Below are 12,461 nucleotides of genomic sequence, written 5' to 3' on the forward strand. Positions count from 1 at the left end.
TATGTTCATTACGACACTCTCTTTTTGCAAGCCTTTGAAAGTCACTTATGTTGGCTGACGTGCCTACGAACTTGACTGAAACTGTGAATTAGACCTTTAAAATTTCGAAACAATTTTGGGAGAGGCCATCTTACCCCCCTGGTTCGAAATCTTTGGATCCAACTATGCTTCTTAATGAGGTAACTCAAAAATCACGATATGTGCATCGAGAAGGTTTGAAATCCATTCGTGAACCGATCGATAGCGAGTTAATCGACACGCCGTTCGATCGTCAATCAGACCACCATCAGACTTATTTACATGTTTCGACTCCAAAACCGAAACGACAAGCGATAGGATTGACAAGTCTGTAATTCGATTATCGTACTCGTGAACGTGTGATTTGATCATAAAACCTTATGACAATAAGCCAGCACCATTCTCGACAAAACCATGATTTAACCGATAAAATGCTATTAGATAACGATATGGGCTTCCCCCAATGCGGAGATTCAAACGCTTGGCGACGTAGGTACCTCCTCTTTAGGGGAGTGATGCGAATTGACCGGTTGCGAGTACAATCGTACCTCGACACTTCACTGAAATCCTATCCTTTCATTTATGGGATACTTAAAAAAAAAAAAAATCCTCTCCGGAGCTTCAGTCGAGAGATAATAGGACATATTGCTGAAAAACTTGAATACGGTTTTATTCTTTTAACATCAATGTGTGTATAGACCAGCGAAAATTTGTTTGGAGTAGGTGATATTCTAGATTTTTCCTAAACATAATGATAAAGGGCCCTTCGGATACAAAAAAAGTCATTAAAAGAAATAAAGTAGAAAAGGAAACAATTTTTAAAACACTGCAGAATGAGTGGCTTCTCATTTTCCTGGTTTTATCATCAAGACGAATTTCACCGACCTAACCTCAATAACATAGTTTCCAAATCTGAGTCATAGAAAAAATAGATAATAAAACGCCTTAAAACTCTAACTGCATGTAAATAAGACTCTTTTGAATATTGACTTAAGGCTTCTCAGGTACTCAACTAAAAAAAAAAAAAAAAAAAAAAAAAAAAAAAAAAAAAAAAAAAAACTCGCAGTCCCGTCATAGCTCGTGAAAGTTGAGCATTAAATCACGCATACTTCAATTTCCTAAGTGACAACGCAAAACTGAATTCTTTCGACATAGGACGAGAGGAAAGAAAAATTACAGATATCAAATCTGAAGAGCAAAGAGAGCACTCATTAGATTGAGAGGCACTCACCATTCTGCTCAGATAATCAGATATAAATCGCGTTGACATAGTCACAGCGAAACATTTAGTGATCCATTCTTACATTGAAAGCACTATTCGGATTGAGGCGCCAAAATGCTTCGTCTGTGTTTATTTTGTGTTTTGGTTGTTTTACCGCTCTTTGTTGTGTCAGATCCCATTCGATCGAAGAATTCGGAAGACCTCCATGACTTAGTAAGTGGTTATCTTTTTACCATCGTTAGGTGTTAAAATATCACTAAAAATGACAAAGGAAGAAGACCATTCTTGGCCAAATAGTCGCAAGCAACTGTTGCAGCCCTCGAGCCGCTTATGTTGCCTATCACCTATCTTGAAGGCGAACTGGTCATGTAGAACTCAGGAAGGAAAGAATCAAAGCCCACTCTATGGCGAGGGATTTATGTGCAACCCTATGTACACTTGAAATTGAACATATAAGGTCAGAACACTGAAATAAAGTACTACTGCTCCCAAACTTCGTCATGTATGAACCATATGACAACAGTTTTCATTCTGAACCCTGCAATTGCTATCAAGTTATGCTCCTTGAGAGGATCAGCCATTGATGCGCGAGTTTCTTGAAATTTTAACCTTCAGCACCTCACAGAAAAAGCTTATCTTCAATGGGGCTGATGAGAGTTCATCCTTTAAAAAAAGATGCGGGCTTCGGCCACAAGTTCAGCCGAAAATAGGGTTACCGACTCAGTTCGGAGTTTAGGCAGGTATTATTATTTTAGTCCATATCATGTTATTATGGCCTATATAGAATCATTAATAATGTCCCGAAATTTTGCGCTCTCAAAACTCTGCGCTCTAGACCTGGGTTTGTGTAGTCGATATTCTCGAATATTTTAATTTGTAACGTTTATCTCTTTATTCTCTATCTTCCTTGTTTTACCACTAGAGCACAATCATTATTTCTTAATTTCTTTTTCAGGAAGAGCAGACTACAAGCATTGCCGACAAGACTAAGTCAGGATGTTTTTACAGGTGCAAGGTGAGTGAATTATCTTTATTCTCTTTTATAGAATTTTCACATAACTGAACTATAATGATGCACGCCGTACAGGTCTGTGCAATAATGAATTGGGATGAGGGAAGTCTAAAAAGTCGTCGCTCCACTGCGTAAAAGCGTGCCTCGCAATTTCCTCGAAAACCATATTTTCCACATAACTCCATGCTTTTCACGGCTCACGCGTAAATAGATATCGATGCTCGAGGTACAAAACCACGTATCCTCATTGCGGTGTTTCAATGTCTCGCTCGTATTCCATTTCTCGATGAGAAACAAGCAACCTATATATTTTAAAATTTATGTACCTGGAATATTCTAGCCGAGAAGATATATCGAGGTAGTTTTCAAGAAACTACGTTCACCAGTTTTCAAAGAAAATTTAAAGTATGACAGGAAGTCGCAAATGGAGATACGTGGTTTCGCACTTTGGTAATCGATGTAAACCTTGGCGTCAAATAAGCGACGAAAACACCCCAAAAATTAGAAATACATCTTCAAATTGCACATTTTTCGAACTCCTCATCAAACAGCGATGCAAAACAATAATATGCTTTCATATCAGCCCAATATTTAATACATTTTTCGGTCAGAATTACATTATTAAATGTTTTATAATCAGATACCCAGCACTACTAAATTGGGGTCACTACTTTCTGCTATTCTGCCGCGAAATAAAAACCATCATAGCCTTAAAAAACATCATTAACTTGTACCGAGTTCAACCAGTGGCAAGGCGTGTTTTGCGATAAATCGATTGATCTGTCGCTTAAACCTATGGAAAAGGATCGATACACAGGGTGTTCATAGCGTGAAAATTTGTTTTATGGTGCATCAGAAAATCCGGTCGTGTCCAAGTTGGAAGTATTATTTATGTATTTTTTCCTTAGAAATAGTTTCTTGAAGACGCGGAAGAGATAGCGAGATGATAAACTAAAAGAACCTTCTTTAACATTGATAACTTGAAAGTCTCGGTCAAAACGGTCTGTCAAAAACTAGCATCCGGGAATGATACCTATTGCCAGGCACTGTGAGTTTTGATTGCCTCTGTCATGTTTTTTCTTGCCTTCATTTGATCTATGGGATATCCTTAAAACAGCTACAGCTGTACCCAAGGACGTATAATCAACATTTTTTCATCATGCAAGTTTAATGTGTTTTATTAGGCCGACCATGAAAAAGTGCAGCTGTTCCAAGACTTCTACGTCCAGCACAACAAGAAGTATGGTGCAGAGGAGTACATCAAGCGATTCAAAATTTTCCAGAAGAACTTGGAGGAAATTGATCGTCTCAACCGAGAGGAGCAGGGCACCGCAGTATATGGCATCACTCCGTTCGCCGACTTGACATGTAAGTGCTTAAGTGGAAGAAAATTAAGAAAAAAATCGAGAGGTCCAGAAATGAGGTCATACGTTAAGCATTTATGTCAAGCACAACTTGAGGATTTCTAATCGTGAAAAAACGATGTTAAAAATCTACTCATTGATTCACGAGTTATTGTTTGCGACCGGAGGATTCTTCGGAAGAGAAATAGGTTGAATTCGATTACCCGCGTCATTCATGAAACATATTTCCCAAGACAATAAGAGGGCAAGTGCTTGGACAAAGCAACTCATAAGTATCTCTTGATAAGGAGTGTTTACACTTCTCGAACTTACGTTGTATTAGACTTTCCTCGTTATTCTTAACGAAGGTAATATGAAAATCACAGCCACCAGTGCACAGAGATTGCAAAAACGCGTATCTCGGTTTCCGACGCTGCATCTCTGTATTAAAACTATTCTCTGAAAGTTTCAAGAATTGGTGTTGGCTCTTTCTCGATTGAAAATCACAGGGAAAATGTCAGGTGTTGGAGACACAAGACAGAGAGGTCAATTGATGTTCCATAAAATTTATTGCGACCCGCACTTGCCGGTTTAGGGAGTTAGGGACACAACGTACCCCGGTTGCACGTCAGCCCTTAACCGACAGGTGTTGGACGCAAATAAGTCAGGTTACGACCATTCCTCGTTTCCCGGATGTAGGAACTCAACTCCATTCAAACGTTGCAAAATCGACTCGAACAATTCAAATTCTTATAAGATTGCACCCGTGGAATTTGGGTCCGATAAATTCGTCCGATTTTTGGATGAGATCAGAGGAAGAAATCAGTAACATTTTCGGTTAGAAATGCCTAGATTTTCCTGGTAAAAAATGCAATATGCGAGAGAAAATTTAGCAACATTAAAATATAATTACCTACGTTGTTTTGTGACATAACCGACCCCAGAACTTTGCACGGAGGGAGTGAAAGGGGGTCCGGGAGGCCTCCTCCAGAAAATTGTCGACATTTTAAAGCGTATCGAATATGCAATATGAGTCAATTTCGTCATGAATAATTCCCAAAACTCAGGAGCGTCCTACTTTCTCCTTTCCTCCGTTCCTTCCCTCTTTCTTTCCTCCTTTTTTCTTCCTCCTTTTTTTGGTCAAAATAGGGGGCATGCCCCCTACACCCCCCCTCCTTGGATCCGCTTATGTTTCGTGAGGAGAAAGATGAGTTGACCTACCTGCCTTGTGTCTCCGACACAAACTCGTTTTTTCCGTAAACGAGAAAATATTTTTTGCAGTTTCACTGTCTGCATACTCCCAGAGGCCCTCCGTAAATTGATTTTAGCCATAGAGTATAGGTATAGAGTCATAATGTGATTAGGAGAGCTGGGACCACTTTTAAGCATTTTCCAGGTTCCGAATTCCATGACACCTGTGCGGCGCCGGGTCACTTTTTCGACATAATCGACTGTTTGCGATACACGGGGACCCGGCCATCCGATGTAAACAAAGAAGATAGAAATTACTACGTGTTCCAAACCGCCATTTTGGATCGAACATTCTCGAAAAGTGACCCACACACCGGGCTCGGAACTCGTCGTCCAGGACATGGTCCCAGCTCTCCCATTTACATTACGACTCTATGTACTCTATGATTTTAGTGCTTCACCGAAAAAAATAATATGCTGTTTTAGCACCTAGGATGTTAAAAATGTGTCTTGTGATCTCAAGATGCTGCCTTAACTGCCTACAGAGTTAAATTTGCATTCACAGGATGTAAAGTTAACTGCGAGGGCAGTAAGGACAACAACTCCGGATCACCAGACACATTTTTAACATCCTAGGTGCTAAAACAGCATATCGACGGTGAAAGTCGGCAATCACATAACTCGGTTTGCGACGTCGCGGACTTCCTGTCATACTTTATTTTTTAAATGGAAAACTACTCAACGGCAATTCTTTAAAACTGTCATGATTTTTCTTCTCAATGCGAAGAAAATTCTGCAAAAACTTCAAGAAATAATATCAATTTGTTCTCCTTTAAAAAAATGACGTAGAGGCGGAGATTTTCAGACACCGCAAACGAGTTATGTGATTGCCGACTTTCACCGTCGATATATTATTTTTTTCGATGTTGCTGATCGAGGCTTTCATTTTTCTGTTTCGAAGACGAGGAGTTTACTAGAAACTCCACGGGAGGACGCTTGAGCGAAGGTGCATGGGCTCGTCATGAAGAACGAATGGAAGCGATCGGTGACGAGGAGATCGAGTTCGTTGACAACCTGGACGAGCTGCGCGACTCATATGACTTCGAGGGTGTCTCTGAAGAGGAGGATGATTCCGAGGAGGAGGACATGGTCGTAGCAAACGACAAGGTCTTCATCCCGAAACAATTTGACTACCGCAAAAAGAAGGCAGTAACACCCGTCAAGAACCAGGTACGGGATTATTCAGAGCTGAAATTCCGCTTTGGTTGATTTTACCAAAAATCAAGTAATTTTAACAGGCCTAGACAAGTTTTAGTGCGTATTTTTTGGATAAATAACCGATCTTTTTTGCAAGAACCACCCCGGAAGTTCTTCAAATAAAAAAAAAGGGGATGAACCTGAAAGAGGTTTAAAAACTTTAACTGCGGAATCGTGAGCATATAAAACGCTCTTAAATATTTAAAACTACAATTTAAAAATTATAATAATATTGTATTCCCACCATGGACGGAAATTTGGAAGAAAACTTCCCTTATACAGTTAAAGGTATTAGTATGCTTAAAATCGAGATGATATCGAACTTACTTGAACGTCTGAATTCAATGTTCACTTGCTGTGAAAAAATCGAAAGATACCTCTCCTTGCAAGATTACCCAAGTTGTTTGTATCAGTTGAGCTGAAACTTCAAATATTGGCTCGATATTCTGGTGAGGTTTAGAACGCACTTAGCATCTATAGGTGACAAAAAATGATGAATGAAATTCGAACTTTAAACTTTTGCCTCATTTTCCATAAGTGCGTCGTAATTGAAGTTGCTCTGAACGTTTTTTTTTTCACAGCAAGAGCCTTCAAAAATAATATAAAAAGTACGCATAAACCAAATAGGGGCTGTTTTGAGGGCTAGCTGAAAGTGAGCTTAAAATTGCAGTCAAATATAGAGTGAAACACAAATTTAAAGTATATGTATATATTTTTTTCTTTCCTAAAGGGTGCATGCGGATCATGTTGGGCCTTCTCAGCAATTTCCAACATCGAAGGAGTTTGGGCTAAAAAGAAGAAACAACTCATTGATCTCTCTGAGCAAGGTAAAGATGCGACGACTGACCATTCGATATTTATATTTTCGAGTGTACTTTTCGATGGGAAATACCTATACTATTAATATATACTATTCAATTTGAATCATAGTGCGATGCTAGTCCTTTTACTCTCTAGTTCTCCAGTGCCTACCCCCTACGATAAAAATTGCAGGTGCTAGATAAATTGCACTAAATTTTGGAAAATACATGCAACATTGAACGCAGCGTCTCCATACACTGATCTCAATGTTTGAAGCACCGAGATTAGTATTTTAAGTAGATTCTAAGGCAAGTGATATTGGCCTGACATATATCTCCCATTATATCGTTGCATCGTCTCATAAAGTTAAAAAGAAAAAAAAAAAAAAAATAGTCGATTGAGAAAATAAAGTGATGCGTAGTGGATAAATTGAAACGATATTGTTGAGTTATATGTGCTATTAAGGGCGTTTATCATCGATACCCTCTCAATCTCTTATCCGATGGAAATTTTACAAGTGCAGAGATAATTCAAGTATTATAATTATATTTGCGTACGTCATATATATTTTTTGCTATTATGACGCTCCTTTCTAAAACGGGTCGACACTTGACTCTTCATTTTCCTGAGGTTTGGAGAAATTTTCGCCTTACTTCAAAATTGTATTCGTAGTGTAGAAAAGAGTTCACTGAAAAAATTAAATTGCTGGTTTAACAATTCAATTAATTGCTAAAAAAAGTGACTAAAATATTTCAACGTCGATTTCACAACAAAAAGAAAAATGCTACATTAACCACTAATGGGGGTGATGAAAGTATCATTTTTTGTGTAAAATCTACATTGAAACATTGCAGTCACTTTTTTTAGCGATTGAATTGTTAAATCAGCAGTTTAATTTTTTCCGAGTTTGTTTGAGAACGTCTATTTTAATGCTCTGTTCGCCCTTCCGCCATGAAATAGACATTTTCTGACGCAACTTGAATGAAGAATTGCAATTTCATGTCGACTTTTCATGTTCAATGTAAAGCATTGATACTAACTATCGATTCAAGCATCACGCAGTGCAGTCTTAGATGTCCTATCCCTAGCATCACATATTTGAAAATCAGTCAATAATCTACTACTGTGATGTAAATTTTCCGAGAATGCACGACTTAATCGAATCATTTACTCGCAGAGCTGTTGGACTGTGACAAAGTAGATCTCGGCTGCATGGGAGGCTGGATGGAAGATGCGGTGAAGGAGCTTGTGCGACTAGGCGGAGTGGCCAAATCCAAGGACTACCCATACACGGCACAGGAAGGGCAATGCCGCTTCAAGAAGAGCATGGCCGCTGTCAAGGTCTCCGGGTCCAGGGGCGTCCCCGCCAACGAGAAGAAAATTGCCAGGGCCCTCATCAAGAATGGTCCTCTCTCCGTTGCCGTCGTCGCATCCGCCAACTTCCAGGTGCGACATCTCAAACACGAACCCTGTCCTAATTCAAACTGAAAAAGGGTTAAAAAACAAATCAAGGGTCTAGGGTCCATTTAAATGTCCTGGTATTGAATCTGCTCTTAGAGCTCTTGAGACTGTATATGCCTCATCTTAGTCACGATTGGATGGATGCACGCAGATTTAGCGTAACTGTAGCTCACACTGCTTAATTTCCGCCTATGCTTTATTTTTTCAGAAAAAATAGGTTATGCCACGTTTCGGAACTTATCTCTTAGATACAAACAATGTATACCCTAAAAATATCAAGGCTTAATTTTGCCTTGTTTTCTAGTAGAGGTGTAAGAGGCAATTAGGCAACGCCTGATGGGGTTAGTATGAACGGAACTAGTTCCCCCCCCCCCCCCCCGAAATCTACTTGGCACCTACTGAGAATTATGAGAGATTTTCCCAAATATGTGTGACATATTCCTCACCTTTGAAAATTCAATTCGATTGAATTCTTGGGGAAAGCAGCTCGAAATTGCTCCTGGGACAACTCTGTTTTTCAACATTTTCCGAGACACGCTCTCGAACATCCCTTTAGAGCGGGAGAAAACCTATACTTCTTCTTAAGGGTGTTTTCAATGGTCCCCTGGGCTCTTCTTGACGAGGAGGCCTCCTTTCTTCATCATTCTTTTCAATTATAGCATGTTATTATGCCACTAAGACTCAACAACATTTTTTTTTCCAGTTTTACGTAAAAGGAATTTTCAACCCCGATAGAAACCAGTGCTCAACAAACAAACAAGATGTCAATCACGGAGTAACGATTGTCGGCTACGGAGTGGAGAAAAGTAAGAAATTATATTACCTATCAGAATAATACTTTATCGAGTATCTCTTGAATTTAATACCAAGAAAAACTTCTCGATCAATAATTATTCTCCTTTTACTGACTGATTATCTTCAAAATGAAGAAAATAAAATTTTTAGAACAGCTAAAAATGTATAACAACGATTACCTCATTCGCAATTACCTCTTGAATCGTGTTCATAGCTTTTTAGTATGTATTTTCCGCTGAAAATACACTATTGCATTTTCCCATGATGTCGGACCCAGAACCTTGTGAAGAGCATCGATCACGGGTCGTAGATCAGATGAACGTACATAACAAGAATATATATGCATGTACGTATATGTATGTTGTTGTTTTTGTTGTTTGATACATTTATTTAAGGGTGCTTCAACGTAACTGGGTTATTAACACCTTATAATAGAGATCGAAACAGAGTAGGTGGTACAACACATTAAAAGGGAGGACAAGGAAATAATAAAAATTGAAAGACAAAGTTGTTTTAAAAAGAGAAATGAAAAATGTTTAAAGATGAGTTCATGTTTGACGTCTCTGCAGCAGTGATGAATTAGGACAAATGGGTCCCCATCTCATCAGAGAGAGTAACATTTTATCGATTTTTCCATGTTTAAGTATGTTTAATATTACCTAATAATGAATGCACTGCAATGTTTAATACATTTTATAATTGTTGCAGGTCTTCCCTACTGGGTCATCAAAAACAGTTGGGGCGATTCGTGGGGAGATAAGGTGAGTAATGACTAAAAAAGTCTCGACAAGTTTATTTTTCGTCCGCACGGTGTGACCAGCAAATTTTCAACGATTTGTCCAATAGGACACCACACCCAAGCGTAGTGGATATATACTTACGATTCACATTGTCTAGGCTAACAACAGGACTCTCAAATTGTGTAATTCTTTAGCTTCATCTCGACACTTCCGAAATTTTGAATTTATTGGACTTGCTTGAAGATCACAAGTTCAGTCCATGTAGTCAGTTGATATTTATAGGATACCTATGAGCCCCGATTAAAAAGGGGGAAACTCCTTTGAGTTTTTTCAATAGTAAAGATGCAGCCGCATAAATTACTCTAATGGACCGATATTTGGTACCCAGGCACGGCACAGAGAACAGTGGTGGCTAGACGCAAGGATTGCATGTTCAGTTAGATGTTGTGTTTGCTGTCGGGCGTTAAAGTCTATGAGACTAAATAATCGCTCGATAAAGCAGAGGCGGTTCTTGAAACTCGGCAACACTGTTTTTCCTGAATTTAAATGTATGCAAAACAATCGATTCTTTTGCCTCACCTAAATCAACATTTTTACTAGATTTAAATTAAGGAAATACAGTGTTGCCAACTTATAAACTCGCCATTGCTATGAACGGACCGAGCTTATTTTCGAGTCAAAGGTGGACATCCAATGGAAATTTGAAATTCAAAACCATGCATTGATGATGAATTTGAAACAATATGCATTTTTAGACCGTTTTGAAAAATCTTTGTTGACTAAATTCAACCACTACACAATCGAAATCAGAACTGATGTATTTTCAGCAAAACTGTATAACCGCATGCAGCGAGATATGAGGATAAGTATTTAAGAAATAAAAGTATGCACTGAAACCAAATGTTTACTCGTGAGCGAAGCCAGGGACTTTTCGCGGGGTGAGGTGTAGAAGAGCAGCTCCTTAAGGGGGTCTGGGGGACACTAACAATAAAAGAACCCCACCAAAAGAGATCTATGGTACTATCTCAGCTCCGAATGAGGGTGCGGATGGCTTCCTCGGAAAAATGTTAAAAAGTTGAGTCGTCTTCGTAGCTATTTTGAGCTGTTGTATCCGAAAAATTGACTGAATCACGATTAATAAGAAGAGAGACATAGCCACGTTCCCATGCAGAAGTAGCCCTCAAATATCTTGAATGTGGCTGAGAACGTGGGGGGGGGGGGGGGGAGGAGCCTCCTACCCCCTAGGTCCACTCATGGCTCTATCTCATCTAAAAATGTATAAAAAACTGACGTAATTACTGAAACTCCCTGCACTCTAGTCCACTTACAGTCACAGATCTTAACTCCTTGTAAAATCAATCAAACTTTTTGTTGTAAAACTTACTTATTTTTATTATTATTTTTTTTTTGCAGGGCTACATCAAGCTTATCAGGGGTAAGAATGCTTGCGCTGTTTCATCATACGTTTCCACGGCTTATCTTTGAGGATCTGGTTTATTGTGATACCTATCTGAGTTTTGAGATTTTTTCCTCTTTTTTTTTTCTCAAAAACTCGTTTTTCCGTACTTTAAGGCTGATATTTTATCTTTGACTTAATCTGAAAATAAATGTTTTCGCAAGGATTTGTGTAGTTTCTATTGTTTGCCTAGCTTATCACTCAATAAGACGTCGCTATTGGCACAACTTCAATTCAGCAAAATATTATCCTGAACTCTACTAAAATGACAGGTTTCCAATTTGTGATTTTTATGTAACCGCACTTTAAGTTGGTAAAATCAAGAAAACATTTGTCGAGCTGCAATACTCTCCAGAAAATTTGATGTGCCAGCAGGAATTTTTACATCGGTATCAAAGTTGAGGTACTTGTAGAGTTTTCAGCAAAAATAATGCACTTCTAATACTTTCACGGTCGTCTACGACGCAGCGAATCTAAATTATTGTTCGCCGCGCTGTCTGTTCGCCCGCGCGCGCAGCTGTGCGTAGCGCCTTCAACATCAAAGAGATACTTCCAACGCTACACCGTTCGACGTGCAAATCGCCTACACTGCGCCTGTCGGCGTGCACACGTTGTTACGGAAGTCATTGTGGTGAAATAAGGTGAAATGAAATGACGGCATAATCGTCTTTATATCGTCGCACCATCTCTTCTCCTCCTTAGGGTCTTTTGTTTTACCCCTTTAAGAGCCAGTGAAGAGATAAAAAAAAAAAAAAAAAAAAAAAAAAAAAACTAAACGAGCATTTTGAGAATTGCTCTTCAGTAAGACAACGTGACATATTAACTTCAGGATATTGCACATCAGAGTCGCCTTATCACGGTGGCGATGTCAGCAAGTCAGCAACACTGCCATTACTCCATTTAAATAATTTGAATCTATCGATTTTAGGCGAGACAGGCTGCCTCACTTAGAATCGATTCTTTAACATACATTTAAATGGAGAAAAAAACTGTGTTCCCAACTTGCTGGCATGCAATATGACCTTCAATATTGAACTTAAGAACTTGGGGATTGTACAGCTATTTTCATTTTGTACTAATCTACCACGAGCTTGAACCACCAAAACACCATTTTGAGACCAGCGCAACCAACCCAATCCTTGCATTTCCTACGACGAGAAACGTG

At 39.0% G+C, this 12,461-nt stretch overlaps 1 protein-coding gene across 1 annotated transcript; it reads left to right on the plus strand.

Moving 5' to 3' along the window:
* The first annotated feature begins 1,269 nt into the window (after window positions 1–1,269).
* Window positions 1,270–11,462, plus strand: LOC109041285 (cysteine proteinase 1). Its single transcript, XM_019057576.2, has 9 exons — window positions 1,270–1,453; window positions 2,196–2,255; window positions 3,437–3,620; window positions 5,748–6,016; window positions 6,774–6,870; window positions 8,022–8,290; window positions 9,009–9,111; window positions 9,809–9,861; window positions 11,254–11,462. Exons 1-9 carry the CDS (start codon window positions 1,355–1,357, stop codon window positions 11,323–11,325), a joined length of 1,206 nt encoding a protein of 401 aa, XP_018913121.2. The 5' UTR covers window positions 1,270–1,354; the 3' UTR covers window positions 11,326–11,462.
* The last annotated feature ends 999 nt before the right edge of the window (window positions 11,463–12,461 follow it).

The sequence above is a fragment of the Bemisia tabaci genome, chromosome 1, assembly GCF_918797505.1.
Source record: "Bemisia tabaci chromosome 1, PGI_BMITA_v3".
Taxonomy (NCBI): domain Eukaryota; kingdom Metazoa; phylum Arthropoda; class Insecta; order Hemiptera; family Aleyrodidae; genus Bemisia; species Bemisia tabaci.